At 40.4% G+C, this 16,466-nt stretch overlaps 1 protein-coding gene across 1 annotated transcript in view; it reads left to right on the plus strand.

Annotated features, from left to right (window-relative positions):
• The first annotated feature begins 4 nt into the window (after positions 1-4).
• Positions 5-16,466, plus strand: part of RAD54B (RAD54 homolog B) — a 71,274-nt gene continuing 54,812 nt past the window's right edge. The window contains exons 1-3 of the mRNA XM_074554995.1: positions 5-138; positions 3,062-3,215; positions 3,862-4,033. Coding sequence (XP_074411096.1) covers positions 3,078-3,215; positions 3,862-4,033 — 310 coding nt within the window. The 5' untranslated portion in view covers positions 5-138; positions 3,062-3,077. The remainder of the gene's footprint in view (positions 139-3,061; positions 3,216-3,861; positions 4,034-16,466) is intronic.

Genomic DNA, 16,466 nt, shown 5'->3' on the forward strand with positions numbered 1-16,466 from the left:
CGTCCCGCAGCGCAGCTCCTGCGCACGCGCGCCCGGCGGGAAGGGAAGGCTGCGCAGCGCGCACGCGCGGTACGGCCGGTGGGGCTGCCGGGAGAGCGCGGCGGGACAATTGAGCGCGGAGGCGGGACCGGAGCGCAGGTACGGGCGGCACGGGCCGTACGGGCGGGGGGCTCGGTGGAAACGATCCTGGGAAAGACCCTACAAATGCTCTAGCTCCAACCCCTCTGCCGTGGGCACGGACATCTTTCACTAGACCAGGTTGCTCAGAGCTTCATTCAAGCTGGCCCTCAGCGATGGGGCATCCACAAGTTCTCTGGGCAGCCCGTTCCAGTGCCTCACCATCCTCAGAGTGAAGAATTTCTGCCTTACATCTGATGTAAACCCGCTCCCTCAGTTTGAAGCCATCCCCCCTTGTCCTTTCACTACATGCTCTTGTAAAAGTTCCTTACCGCTGCTCCTGATCTGAAGCGATTTTTCAGTAATGTTGATGTTCAAGACTGTGCACTCGCTGCCTGCAAATTAACTGAGTAAAGCCGGTGCTGTGTCACACTGCAGTTGCCCACAGCCCCTGTTCTGCCTTTGCATCTGTGCCGGCGGTGCCTCTTCAAACACTGCAGGAGCAGCTGTTAATTTTGGGCTGAGATGGGCATTGCGGCTGCCTTCAGCAGAGCTCCGTGCACACCGTGTTGAGCTGGATGTGTAAAATCTTGAAACAGTCTTTGTATGTATATTTAATTTTCAGTGCAGCTACAAATGTACCTTTAGGACCAAAGTACTGAAGCGGATTCAGTGCCTGACACAGCAGGGGCAGCCGTGAGGCGGTTTGGGCTGTGGTTTCGTGGTGAGCCGGGTGTGCTCAGGCATGGTTGCTGAGAGCAGCCAGGAGCAGTGCTTTCTGCATGGCTTGCAGCTGCCTCCCTGCCAGACATAACAGCAAGGCAGGTGCAATGTGCCCTGGTGTATCGGTGCTGTCTCTGAGGAAAGGGCATATTTGCATATTCTTTCATTTTGTTGTAGTCTGGAGCTGTTCCTTGCCTTGCTACATTCACTCTGATCTTATCTGAAAGACCTGGTGTCAGTGGTTTACTGTACATCCCTGATGTTCTATTCCTGTTGGGTAGTAGTTTAAAGGAACAAAATGTAAACATTTTTGCCATTATTTTTTAACGTATTTTTACTATATTTTATGAAAGCTTGTATTTTAAAAGAAAAATGTATTTCTGGATGCAGTGTTTAATTTTAAAACCCACAAACCTATAAAGGTCTTTGTAGTTGCAAGTAAGTGATACTGGTAATAGTGAAGTTACTGAGTTATCAAGGATGGTGTCTTCAAATGTCTTAGTAATTTTCAGATCTTCTAATGAGTTTGTTTTTTTTGGTTTTAGACCAAATGACAGTGCAATGGTCAAGTGGATTTAGAAAGCAGAACACTTTAATCATAGATACGTGCAATTTATGAATTGTGCAGCTTCTCTGTCCCACAGAACCTCAAGTGCAGTGGTCAGGGTTAGTGTAGCACTGCAGCCACGCCATGCACCGTCCTCATGCAGAGCCCTGGGGTGTCCTGTGCTGTCTTCCCAAGTGTCACTCTGCAGTGTAGGGTTGGGTAGAGAGCTTGCTCAGATTCCTGTGGCAGCAGAAGCTGGCTCTGCTGAGCACTGGCACTTGCAGTCTGCTCCCCCTGAAGGTTCTTGACACGTTTGCAGTGTTCACAGTGACTTTTCACACTACAGATACTCCTGTTATAATAACCAAGCTACTCCCTTAGTGCATAGGGTTAACTAAAGCTCATTTGCTATCACTGTTGTCAGGTAAGCCCAACTTGAGTGAACAGCTGTACACACAGAGGCTTCTTTCCTTGTATTTTTAATAACAGCCACAGTGGAAGTGACAGGAGTTGAGACCATTTTGCCCCTGAGATTTATGTCTACTAACAGCATCATATATATGCTAATTGTGCAGCTCTGGGGAGAGCAGCACTCCTGCTCGCAGTCTCGGCATGTTTGCAAAGTGTTTTGGCAGTGCTCTGTCACTGCTTCAGTGCAAACCCTGGGAACAACGGTGGTTGTGCCCCAGGAAGCCACTGGAGTGCAGAGTAGCACCAAAAAACGTGCAGAACCACACAGTCTGCTGCAGCAGGATGCAAACATGCTTTTCAGATGGTACAGAAGTTTGATTCTGCAATCTGTATTATGGTTTATTTTTAACCCAGTAGTTGGGGGGATAATTTAAAATAAACATGTAAATGGGGAATTAAACCTATAACTGCAGTGTAAGTTGTGCTTGCCTTCTTCATTTTGGCTGCTGTGTCTTTCTGTTGGAGTTTCCTTCTTTTGTTTGATTTCTGTCTACTGCTTTGAAGGATTAAGACTATAACTGGTTTTTCTATTGGTTGCAAAGTAAACTTTGTCATATTAACACTGACATATGTTTGGTTTTGCCCTATGGTTGCTCAGGGGAATAATAGTTATATTTTGAAGGAAAATCTATAATACATTCCTTCCACTGCTCAAGTGGACATAACATGGAGCAATAGTATCCACTGTAATTCAGTGATAATTTTCTCCTGAATGTTAATCTTATTATGGTGAACCTGAGTGACCAATGTAATTGACTGTTTAATGCAAAATGCTGGTCCCAGGTATGAGATATACCTTCAGGATTCATTGTGCACTAATTCATTGTTCATTGTGCTTTAAACTGTCTTTCTTTTCGTAAACTGGTGTAAGTTTGCTAAGTAGCCCTATATTGTGCATCTCTAGAGCATTTATTGCTATTGGGAACTGCATTAGTGGCTTTTTAAATGAAATTGGAGGGGCTCAGCTGCAGAATTTGCTGTAGTTGATCTTTCTTAGTAGTTTAACAAAGCGTTGCAACAATACTACTTTTTATTAAATGTTATTACGCTTGTGAGTTAATATTGTTATTTGAAGATCTTGTATGCTCCTTTATATTTTGAAATAGTGCTTTTGTTGTCATCTCTGGATATATTTTTATATTTAGAGCCTATCCTGACTATAGTTGTCTTTATCTGCTTTCTTCCTTCCTGTCCACCCTGCAGAGCAGTACAGCTGAATATGAGACGATCTGCAGCTCCCAGTCAAGTCCTAGGAAATGCTGGTAAAAAGCCAAGGTTTACACCACCAGGAAAATGCACTGCTGTTTGTCTCAAGAATGATACTAAGGAGATGGACCAAGAAATTAAGTTAAAGGAGGTAAATGAACAGTGCACTAAAAAGTATTTTGTACAGTACTATGATTAAAAGATAACGTCTGAGCTCACCACAAACAATCTCTGCTTAAAAAATCTATTTAAAACAAATGTTGACAGCTTTGCTGTAAGTACCTTTGACCTTGCTTCTCAGGTTAGGCTTCTCTCACTGTGGAATGGTTGCAGAAAAATGTTTTTCAAATAAGTAAAATTAATCAGTATTGAGTCCAAATGCAATTCTCAAGTGTAAATGAGGTGGGGATTGCTTCTTGGCAGGGGCTTTATTGGATTTTTGTAAAAGCAGTTAAAAAGCCAGGATACTTGTCATAAAGTCTCAATATGCTGAGTTGCAGTTCTGCTGCAAAGGGACTTTCTCTGAAACCTTTAATATTGACACAGAAAAGCAGCACAATTTATTTATCTACAGAAGACTTGTATTAAACTAAATTCATAAACTATTTACACAAGTGTTCGGTACTGTGTGCACACACATGTTGTGATACATGTAGTTTTGCAGAGATGGACATATTTATATAACAATTTGATAATGACAGTTAATATGTCTTGAAATCCCTTCTTGTTGCTCTTTTCTCTATTTCTCTTCACCTGCATGCAGGAAATGCTATTGTGAACTTATTTCTCTTTTGCAGATAGATGAGAAAGAGGGAGGTGCTTCATTGCTGTCTAAAATAAATATCAAGAATCAAAATGAAAATTCTACACAGTCTGTGGAGTCAACTGGAAAAGTAAAGACAAAAGCATGTTTCAGCATTAACAAGTGTAGCAAGGCAGAAAAGAAAACACTAAATGTGCCCAAAGCTGGTAAGATGCTTTTTCTTTTTCACTACCATGTACCATAACAGAATTTTAAAGCTTATGAATGATAGACTGGATATACTAAACTCTTGTGAAGTACTATTATAATCATTGTGCAATGGTGGCATTATTTGGTGTTATACTGGCTAGAGTGAAGGAAACAAGTGTTAAACAAATTTTTTAATAAAAAAGGAAAGAGCCAAGGTGTTTTGGAAGCCATTTGGTAGTGCTGCTATTCAGGTTTGTGTCTTCCTGAACAGTCTTTTAGTCAACTCACTCTAATCTACAGTTGGTGCAATACAAGAATTGTAATACCTTAAATAGTGGGGAAGTGTTGGAGACCTTGCTGACCTCATGCAGAGAAAGCTAACAATTCTGAATGGATTCAGGTTTTTTCAGAATTAATGAGGTTTTCTTTTCTTCAGTGTCTCCAGTGGGCACTTAAGGTTTAAGCCAACTTTAGCCACAGAGCAGAACTGGCTTTGCTCATTTGTGGGTGTGCACTTCATCAGCTGTGCCCTGGTAATGAATGCCTCTGACAAACCAGGGTAGAAAGCTCTGCAAAGACACTGAAGTGTCTGAACTATAGTAAGTGCACTTGGATGGACCTGAACAACATTGTGGGGTTGAGTGTCTTCATTTCCCAGTCTTGGTGTGCCCTGACCACAGATGCAGCACAGTTCTGTGTTGTGTGAATGCAAGTGTATGACCTCAGGAGCCAAGTACATCTTGAAAGCCTGGCACTTGAACTGGATTACTAACACTGATGGATGAAAACTGCTCCTTTTGGAGCCAGCTCAGGCATTTAAAACACCTGTCTTACAGTTATTTCACTATTGTATCTTTGTAATTAATTACGCTCATAATAATGGTTTAAGGTTCATTTAATTAATAACACTTTGTGTAGTGAGTGAAGTTTTAAAAGAGCATTTCAGGGCCTCTTATCACCTTGAATTATTGGAAGGCTTTAACAGCTGCATTTTATTTTGTTTATAATAAGACCTCTTAAATCTTGAAGCCTCATTGAAGCAAAACTGGCATAGCTCTGTCCCAAGGTCCAGCCAATAGTGAGGCTAATTCCCAGAAGGGAATTGTTCCCAACAGGCACACATATGTCCTATATACACATACATGAGTGGTCACATAGGCCAGCACAGATATGGACCACAGCACTCAGGCAAGCACAGACAGTGCCCATGGACACATCCCTTCCCTTCTCTGACTGCTTGGGTGAAAGCCTGTTTGTGGAAAAACAAATGAATGGATTTATATGTAAATATACATGCACACAGAGAATTTGGATCCCTGCAGTAACTGACCTTATGCACTGCCTCTGTTCAGTAGCTGCCTCCTTGATTTGTTGTATGCCCCAGCTGTGGGCACATCAGCCACAGAGGCCCACAGCTCCCAGTCCAGCTCCTGGTACACAGACCTGCACTCCCACAGGTACAAGAACACTGTGGGTCCCACAGTGACTTGTCTTAGCTACTTGGTCTACTTAGTGGTGGGCTCCTGGATTCAGTGATCTCCCAGTTGCCTTGTGCCCAAGACATGCACACGTACAGACATTTCTGGCTGATTGCTGAACTTACCAGGAGCCAACCCCCAATGTGTCCTGGTCTCTTGAGTAACTTGCTTGGACTTTTTGGTCCCTTCAGTAGTCAAGTCTCAAACCCTCTGGTCTCTCCAATATCTGGTCCAGACTTGTGGCTGCTCCAGTATTTGGCTTCCAAGCCTCTTATCCTACTTGCCAGCTAGTCCACGTTGGTGTTTGTTAGCAATCTCACACAGTGTGTCCAGGCAGTGCACTTGGTCTCTGGCCTCTCTGCTAGCTGACATAGCAGGTACCTGAGCTCTGTAACCTGTCCAACTCCAGCTTGCACCTGGGGAAATATTTAGAAATGTAGTTTAGTAGGAAGATGGGACTTGGTCTGGCAGTAGGATGTAGTGCATTGCTGAGGAAGCTTACTGACCTTCAGCTGTTTGAAAGTGGCCGCCTTTTCCCTTTTATTGCTACGTGCTTGTTCCTGCCTGAACCATCTTTGTCTGTCCCTTCCGCATGTCTGTGTAGTTTTTGATTCTCTTTTTCTCCATCAAAGCCCTTTCTAGCATCTGGGGATTGCACAAATTCCAGGCCCTGGTAGGCAGCAACCCTCTCCATTCTGTAAGGTGCTTTGGAAAGCCTTTCCCACTGACTGTTCTGGATTTCAGTCCTAGAAAATGGGAATGTGATACCCTGCATGGTTTGTGACCCAGAGTGTATGCACTCTGTTTGGCAGAGCTAATGTGGGGAAATTCAGTTTCCCTGTATGTCTTTGTCTTATGGCTTTTGTGTTTATCTGCTGCATGCTGAAACTTCCAGTTGATGCCTGGACTTCAAGAAAATTTTCGGTGTCTATGGGACATATTGAGGGGTAATGCTTCCCTATAGGTACATCTACAAGAATTTATATCTGCTAGTTCTGCTTAGCAGTGCACTTAAAAGATAAATAGTGGATTTAATTCCAGAATAATCTGGGAAATCAGCAGTCATTCCAGAAAAAATGTTATGAAGTAGAAAGATACTAAATGTCTTTTCCATATCATGAATTCTGGGTGCAGCTGGTATGGGTCCTCTGTGATGACTTTAGAAAAATAACCAAAAAGTTGTGGAGTGAAACTGGGTGAGCTGCTTCTGTTGATGTGCTGTTGCCTTTCTGAACAAGGCATTTTGTGCCAAAAGCCTTTCTATGCATGCAGAATGAGGCTAACCCTGCAAGCCTTTGAAAAGCTGCCATGAAATGTGCTATAAAAGAAGGAAGTCCAATGTCTATGTTAGTTATTGTCTTCAGGTTCACTGGTGAGGAGAACACTGTAGTGAGAAAACAAACCTGTATTGAGTCTTCCTTAAATCCTAAGTAATTTTTTAATAACTTAGACTTTCCAAGACAGTTTTTGCCCTTTATGTCACTTTTGTCTGCTATTCATTACAGCTAATGTAGCGATTACATTGATTATGTAAATCATAACCTTCTTTGTAGTGTGAAGTTAAATTGTTTTGTCAAAGCTGGCTTTGGTATGAAACTCAGAAGTAATGGAAACCAGTTGTAAAAGCCACAATCAGTTGGGGGCTTTTATTATTATTAATATTATAATGGAATTATATTTGACTGTCAGTCTCTGGAGCCTCATACTTCTCTGTTAAAAGGGCATTAAAATAATTTTAAGATTGAAAAAGTCTGTGTGTATGCATTATTTTGGTCTCAATATCATTTAATGCAGATGACAAACAGTTTGATAGTTATATATCACACTCAAAGCTGCTGTGTTTGGGTTTCCAGTGCAGCAGTGGAATGTGTAAATAAATACCCTGGGTTCCACTGAAATTCTTTGGAAACACCTGTGAGCCATTGGACAACTGCACTGTTCACAGACCTAATCTTTCTGAAACCCAGCCCCTGAAAATGCTGTACATTCTTTCAAACAAAAAAACAACAAAAAAACCCCAACAAAACTCAGTTATCTGACACATGGTGTCCATTTCTTAGAGCAGACAAGGATTTTATTAGATGGAATCAATCTTAAAAATAGAGCATATCTGACTTAAAAGATATTTGTTTTTTTATGCATCTTTAAAAAAACTCTCTGCAATAAAACATCATTAATGAAAGTGAAGTGCAAGGGACTCTGAAATTCTGTGAGATGAGGTATTTCCAGAGACATTAAATAAGTTTGTAGCAACAGTTGAATGAAACCTATGTATGTGTTGTAATTTTAGGAGTGTTTGAACTGTAAGATTTTGAGCATGTTCCTTGGGCAGTTTATGACTTGTGATTCTAAGTTCTGAATACTGGAAAATAATGTTACATGTTTCTTTGTAGGAAAATGAACTTTACTACTCCTTTAAGAATTGGTATTTGCTTCTTTATAAGGGGAATGAACACGGCAATATCTTTGGTACCTTTGTTTTGTATTCAGAATATAATACTTGTTCACACAATGGATCTTTGGGAGGGAGGTGATTTATTTGACATTGTCAGTAATACTTTTTCTCACATGCTTCCAAAGAATTCAGCTAAGTGTGCAGGCTCTTTACTACTTGTCCTCATGACATTCTGAGATTCTATTAGCAATAACAAGAAAATACAAATAATTTGCATTTGAAGAAACAGTGGACAGGCAGATCCCTAAACTATACTTAGTAGTGAGGGGGATTGGCAAGAACTGAGGGTTTTACCCATGTTGCCTTCAATTTAAGGATTTAACATATATTTATTTTATTTGTATGCAGCAAACATAATTTAATTTATGTTTATTGTCTGAGTTTACAGCTTACTTTCTGTTGGTACTTTTAACCTAGGAGAATGTTGCTGTGTTTTGCCCTTTGGGCTCAGTGTTTTGTGTGTGGAAATGAACAGCTCTTTTACCTGAGCACTTAGACACTGCATTCCAGCAGGACTGAGATTTCATTGTTTGAACCGGATGTAGGTGAACAGAAAGAATGGATAAAGAGGTTTTTCTGTCACCTGTTAGGTTGGTTTTTGGTTCAAGAGTACCTTGTTTTTCATCCATGGCTAACATCTGCTAATGCATCTTCCGAGAGGAACTTTGCCACAAATCATGGGCAGATACTATCTTTGAGCTAACAGTGAGGACAAATTGTAACTGTATTTCATAACGTGCTTAATGTGCTCACCCCATGTCTCTAAATAGATATTTCTGATAATATCAGCTGTACTTATTATTTGCATACAGCTTTGAATATATTTTCTCTATCTTCTCTGGAATGTTAATGTCTACTGACTACATTCGTCTGTAAGATTGGGATGCTTTGCATACTTAAGCTTCATTTTTCATAATGTGGTTCCTTCAGCTTTCTAGAACATGGTTACAGGTCTGTCTGATACCTCTTATCACTTGATATCAGTAAAGTCTTTTTAACCAATTAATGTGAATATTAAGAGAAAATCCACTGTTCATTTACCACAGTAGCAAGCAATTACCTGTCACTTTTAATCACAGGATTAAAAAATTTTATTTTCAGGACTTTCATATTGTCTAGTTTCAGTCTTAAATGTGTACTTACTGTTTCTAGTAACAGAACTAAAACCTTTCATGCCTGGCATCTCATAATGAAGCAGATTATTCCTAGAATTACTTTGATATCTGCAAAAGTACAAGTATTAATTGAATTTTTTTTGTTGCGCTTCACAGATGAACTAGAAAAGATATTTCAGTCAGTCTATTTTCGTAGTGGAGCTGCATGTGTAGCTGCAGTTCTCTGTGTCCTTTAAATGTTTAATAAACAGCTGGTAAAGCAGTTAAATCTTCAGGTAAAAGATACTCCATAATCATCTGTAGCTCTTAATAATTACCAAGCACATCTTAGAACAGCTAGATGTGATTGGATGCCTGAGTATAAGTAATTTATTACTGCATTGTTTGCAAGTAATATTTTACAAGTCTATAAATGTTGTTGTAATTTCTTATTCAAAATAGTATCAAATTAGTCTAACAGATCTTTATGATTTAAAATGTTCTCCTTCTCCCTGCAATGTTCTAGAAGAATAGTTTATAACAGCAAACAGACAAATTTATAGACAAGTTTGTTCTCAATTCAGGAGTTTCTTTACTGTTTAGGTGTCATCTGTGCCTGTTTGATCAGCCCATCTCCAGAGATGGGGACTGGTTAATAAAACTGGGCTGATGTAAACACATTGTAAGATAAATTGTCTGTATCTGACTGGGTGCTGCTTCCAGAAGTGTTCATTTACACATCAGTCACAGTGGGTCTGGTGTTTTGTGCTCTGTAGCTTTGGGATTCTCTGACATCTCCTCAAGACAACTCCTTTTACTTGGTGCTCTTCCTTGGGGTGTGAAATGATGTCTTCTACTCTGCTGCTGTCCTAAGGCCTTCCCTAGTGCTTCCCCAGCTGATCGTGCACACTGAGTGTTCCCTGGGCTGTTGTCACATCCTAACTGTGTTTATTCATCTTGAATTTGGGATGCCCACCAGCTGAGTGCTTGTAGAATTAGCAAGTGCTAATTCTTGTAGAATTAGCAAGCAAGAGTGAGATGGGAAGAAGGAGCTTTACAGCAGCTTCACCACCAAAGGCAACATCTCATATAATGTTCAGCAACTGCAAAACTGCTTTCCTGGATGGGGCAGCCTTCTGCAATGCTGCTGTAAGACATATCCAGACTTGCATAATTCTAGTGGGATATTTCCACAGTTAATTTATAATTTGGTATGATCATATCTTGTTGTGATATGAATAACTAGGCTTTATGTAATTATAGATGATATAACCAGGATATTCACACTGGAGAAAAGAGCAGTGAATTGGCAGAGAAATGTACTTTTCATTTGCCCCAGTTAAATGTGCTTTGCATTTGAGCTAATGAAGATAATGAAGGAGAAGGGAAGGAAACCAGGAATCAGAAAGGTATTACATGATCAGAAAATAAAGAAAAGGAATTCTAGTAGATGTAAGATATTCAGCATTTTCCAAGGAAATTGGAGGGATTAAAATGAAAGTTTCACAGTAGTAATTTGTCTCTTAAATGGAACTGTGGTTGCTTCTTTACAATGAAAAATAAAAATTTTCAGATTCTTTACTTTTGAGCGATGACATATCCGTTATTGAAGAAAGCTGTCCTCCATGTAAAGATGATAGTCTTTCATGCATTTTAAAAAAAGGTATTAAGTTATTGGAAGTGAAAATTTATAAACAAACAAGCAGAAAGACTTAAATACTCATGCAGAAACTTAAATACTCATACTTGGAAACTGCAGATATAAAGCAAATACCCATTTCCAAGGGCTGGCAGGGGATATGTTGGGAAATTAACTTACTATCCTAATATATTTATTACAGTTTAGCTCCCTAGAGTGGTAAGCAAGCACACAGCATATAGTCTGCAATATACAGAAAAATAAATTATCTAATACTGTAACTTTAAAAATGAGGTACTTGAAAAATACCCTGCAGAGAGATTATCTTAAAGAACTCAGATTTATCAGTAATAATTCTTTCTATTCCCCCATCCATTCTGAGGGCAGCTGTACACATAGTTTCTTCTTACTTCTTTTTTGATTTTCAAAATCTGTTACCAGGCTATATGAATGTAAGATGGGCGAAAAAGAGAAATACATGGCTATTCACATTTTCTCACATGTCTTTATTTTCCTTTCTCTCACCATTTGTTTTCTAGTTTGGAGTGTGGGGATTTGGTGAGTGTGCATATTCCCAGCTCTCCTGTCTCCAATAGATACAAAGGTGGACTTAAGAGAAGATGAGGGAACACAGCTTTTAGGTGGGCGGACAAGAAATGCCTGACTGAAGGGACCTGGGAGGGGTTTTTTGAGCTGTCATGAGTTTTATGACAGACTAGGCCTGAATGCCTTCAAAGCTAGTTGTCAAATCTTTCTGTGGCTGTGCTCATTGTTTGGATCCCCTTTGGTGCCATGTCAGCCTAACTAGAGTTCAGTCCCAGCTTTTGGCTTTGGGCCTTAAGTTTTCCTTCAAACAGAAGCTTTGTCACAATATGACTTTCTTTGAGCCAACAAGATAATGATAAGATGATTATCTCACTGTCTTCAAAACATCCACTGAGCAAGATTAGAAGAATGGAGAAAGCTGCTTCTCTGTCAAATGCAGGGAATAGTGCATGGGGTAGTATTTTCAGGATAGTATGTAAAAGCATAATCTCAAAAATTTTAATCTCTCTATGAACAAAACAGGAAACTTGCAGAAACTTGGCTTCTCTTTGACTATTTCTTTTTCTAGGGGCTATCTTGCTAGTGAAGCAGTGAGAATTTAGGGAAAATACCCTGGGAAAATCATACTTTCAAACCTTTCTGTATTTCTCAGCTGCTTCTGATTAGTCATCAAAAAGCTTGTTGGAAGAGAGGATCAGAGAAGGTATAAGCATGTATTAAGAATGGATGCATTTCTTAATTTGTAAGTAATGGGGCTCTTAGCTTTTCTATTTTTAAGGACACAGCTTATAAAGTGAAGAGCTAATTCATGGAGCTGTACAGTCACATAGTATTATAGAGTCCTGTATTTAAACCAAACTTGGTTTGAAGGATGGTTACTAATCTGAATGTGTGGGTCTTGGAATGGCACACTGAGATGAAGATAAATTCTTTAAAATTTGGCATTGAGGGCATTTTAATTGGCTAATTCATATATTCCCCATTTCAGTGGGCTAAATGTTGAGAGAATGCCTTATATCAGCAGAGGGGACAGAATTGTATTTGTCTTTGATGCTTGGAATTTTAGCTGATAAGAGCTCTGAAGGATGCTGGAACCCTTGTTCTTGCAGCAGTTTCAAGAACTGTTAGAGGTTGGAAATTAATACATGCTAGATGCTGATCACAAAAATAGATGCAGGACAAAGAAAAGAGGTAAAACTTCACCTTATTTGTCTCACGCCCCATGCAGGACAGAGGTTTAGAAATAATTGTGCAGGAGAAAGGAAAGGAGTGGTCTGAGAGGTTCAGGTACATCAAAGATAAAAACAATAAAATATAAAACTGATGGTGAAAGTGCTGAATGAAGATGAGAAAAAAAATCAAGTGACATAAGAAAGCCATTTGAAACACAAATGACCTAAAAATATTATTTCTAAAGGGTCTGGTGTGAATATATTTAAGCCCTATAACTTAAAGTTAAATTACAGCTTTTGGATCACAAAACCTTGTCATCTTCAACCCTCTCCTTAGTGATTAATGCCTGCAACCCTTACCTTTAGACACTGCTCATGAAACAACTGTCCCTGTGAGAAACCTTCTGAGTGGGAAGTTTTCTTAGGCACCCTTTGCTGAGCAGGCTCTTAGAGACAGGCAGATCGAATGACTTGGCACTGCCTTGTTGTCCTGTCAGTAGAGAGGACTATATGATGACCTAATGGAAGTTTTGCAGCCCTTTCTACCTATAGACACTCTCATCTTATGCAGCTGCCAAATTCATTTGCAAGGCTAAGCAACTGCCTTGATACTTGCCAAATGTTTCCACTGCCATAATAGCCCAGTGTATTCAGTGATGTGTTACATACCCCATCCTAGCTGCTGAATCTTTCTACATTTTTTGTAAGCACAGGGGTGCCAGGATTCCATTTTAGCTTTGATTCAGATCTTGCTATCATCCTATTCTTCTCAAGCATTTTCAGGCTCCTAGGTGATTGCAAATGCTAACCACAGGTCTCTGCAGAGCTGGTTTGCTTGCATATTACTAAACAGGAACAGAAGTCCTTCAGACTTATCCTGGGGCTACTACTTTGTGGGCACAGCACCTTCACAGGGCTTAGCAGTCTGGTGATTTGCTATTTTTTGCACTAGAAGGTCCCAGCCTGAATCACTTAAACTGGTGTCCTTCCTTTCAACATTCATGGTTGTTCTCTGTTCCAAATGGCATCTTTCAAGACACATTCCTTCTTAGGGCATCCTCAGTTTTCTCAAATGTCTTTTTCATGTACCTTAGAGTGATTATTTTTTTTAAGACTGTCATGGAGAGATTCTTCCTCAGTTCTGTGTGACAAAAGGTCCTCCCTCTCCCTCCAAAATGTTCCCCTGATTTAAGACATTCTCCTTCTCAGGGTGTTCTGTCTTATAAAGTGTTTAAATTTACATGGGCCACTTGATGCAGTTACTGGCTATGATACAAACCTGTCACTTGTCAAATTTGTGGCCACTGAGCTCTTTCAGCAATCCATAGTGATTTGGCTACTTTAATTCCTGACTGTATCATAGCTGTGATTCTTTCCTCTCAATAGTTCTCCAGGATGCACTGTTTGTATCATTTTCTGGTATTAATTCTATACTTTTTCAAAGCAAAATCAGAAGGTATAGAAGGCAGTGAAGCGATGTAAGGGGTGCATATATGTTTATTTTCTTCAGTGGTGAGCAGAATTTCTCTCCTGCTACCTGTGGTTTGCTGTTCCCTCAGCAGTGGTAATACAAGTCTTTAGGAATATGGTTTGCAATTCACCCTACAATGATCCAGATAGAGTCTGAAGAAGCTTTTTCAATATATTTCTTTCTGTGAGTTATTTGTCCTGTGGCATACTGGATTAGGGAACTGCTGGTGATTAAAACTAACCCAGCTCAGAAAAAAATGATTAATATGAGTTGTCCAGGTTTGTGAGCGCTCATATCAGCACAGTTAAGGAGCAGGATCATGACATGGTTGGGGGGAGGCAGAAATTACTGTTTTGACAATGTATCACATCTATGTTGACTTAAACCAATTATTAAATTCACATTAAATTCTTATGCTTGCAAAATAAATAGATTATTCTGTAGCTAGATCATCTTGCTGAACTGGCTGTGCACTGTGTTGCATAAGTGCAAGTGTTGGTGGAAGGTGTAGGATGAAGGGTGGATTGTGGCAACATCTTTGGTTTTTGTAATTGTCTTGGAGCTACACCTGCTGTTTTAGCTTGAAGATGTCTATATGTATCATTAATATCCAGGCTTTTCACATTCTGTAATTTCTTATCCAAGCACTGATATAACCTTAGGCTGATGAGCAGAACTATTTTAAAAAGGGAAAAAAAATAGGAAGGAAAAAACATCTTGGTTGGCAGCCAGCTTCATTTTTTACAAGGGTTATTTTATACTCATGCAGAGCAATATGCAATTCAGGCATTTTATCAAGCTTTTGCTCAAAAGAAAACTTTATAGCAGTATTTTGCTATAATTACATTAGTTGTAGTTGCTACATTACATTAGAAACTTAGTTTCTCTAGCAACATTAAGCACTAAGGTAATAAAGTAATACAAGTTTAGATAAGTCTAATACTGGGAGTTGCTGTATCTGGTAGCCCATTATAGAGGAGACTGCTGCAGCTCCTGGTGCCAGGACCACAAGGATGTATCTGTAAGAGGAATATACAGACAGAATCAGACAGAATATATAAGAGGAATATACAGACAGAATATATGTCTGTATATAAGAGGAATATACAGACAGAATCAGACAGAATATATAAGAGGAATATACAGACAGAATATATGTCTGTATATAAGAGGAATATACAGACAGAATCAACACGTTCAGCACTCATGCAAATACAAGCAGCTTCAATGGCCTCATCCTTTCCATCCACTGGCTGACTGGGAAGAAAGCTTGCTTCTGGAAATGCTTATGTACACAACATGGATCCTCCAGCAAGGGGCCTTAAATTCTTATTCTGCTCAGTTACTGGTCCCTGGATCCCCATGTCCCCCCAGCTAACAGACAAACATGCATTGGGTCTCTGGTAGCTGGTCCTGGTGTCCCTCCAGTAGCCAAATCTCAGACCTTCTGGTCTCTGCAGCATCTGGCCCAGACTCATGGTTGCTCAGCTCCCAAGCGTTTGCATGGCTGGTCTGGTTGGGGTTTGCCCGAGGTCACACACTGGCGCAGCTACCCAGGCTGTGTGCCTGGGCTCCAGCCTCTGCCTTCTGGTGCCCCTGGGCCCCTGCCACCCGTGGTGGTACAGCTCCAGCTGCTGGCATCTCTGTTTCTGTACATTGTCACACCCCATGGAGATTTTCCTCACCCAGGAAAACAGTTACAAATGTAGTTTAACAAGCAGGTAGGACAATCTACAGTGCTCAGGCCCAGGGCATGGCTGAACCACCATACTGGGCAGGCACTGCTTACATACACCTGGCCTCTGGTAGCCCTTTTGCCCCCTCCCACTATCCTCTTGTGCTTGTTCTTTCCCAAACCACTTTCATGGTTCACTGTCCCTCGTGTTGCCTTCAGTTCTTCTTCTGAATATCCAGTACTGCCCTCTGCAAACCCAAAATACTCCTTCAGGCATCTCACAATGAGTTCCATACCCTGTGGGCAGTAACCCCTCCCTAGGTCTGTTTGGTGGTCTAGAGAGCCTCTTCTGTGGACTCTGGGTCTCTCTCGTCCCTGGGGCCTGGCAGCAGCCGGACTGAGGGCTTGGTTTCTTTCATTTGGGTTGTTGGGGTTCCTCTGCCCCACACTGTTCATTTGTGCTCTTTGTGTCTGTGGGGAGGACACTGACTTATTTTTGTCTCTAAAATGTCAAGAGTCTGGGTGGGCACTGCACAACTGCTCCAACAATGGAGGGTGCAGCATAGGCTCACTTGTGACTCCTCAATGCTGATACTGCCAGAGTCTGAACTATGTGAAGCACATCCATTTCTTGTTCAGTTACTGAAGAACAACTAAGAACATAAATTTAAAAACCTCAAAACTCTAACCACCAGCTTTATATTCTTAATATTAGTAAAGTGCAAAGGGAGGGGAAATAGGAAAGGATTAGGTGTTTATAAGTAATGGTTTTCATACAGTGCTTCTAACCACAAGAGTATTTTGTTTCTCAAATTTAAGTGTAATAGGCTTCAGACTATAAAATGCTTTATTTAATCTTGGCTTGAAAGCAATGCCAGCGAAGTGGACTGGTCACAATTTTGTTAGGTGGTACTGACAAG

The sequence above is a fragment of the Zonotrichia albicollis genome, chromosome 1 (genome assembly GCF_047830755.1).
Source record: "Zonotrichia albicollis isolate bZonAlb1 chromosome 1, bZonAlb1.hap1, whole genome shotgun sequence".
NCBI lineage: Eukaryota > Metazoa > Chordata > Aves > Passeriformes > Passerellidae > Zonotrichia > Zonotrichia albicollis.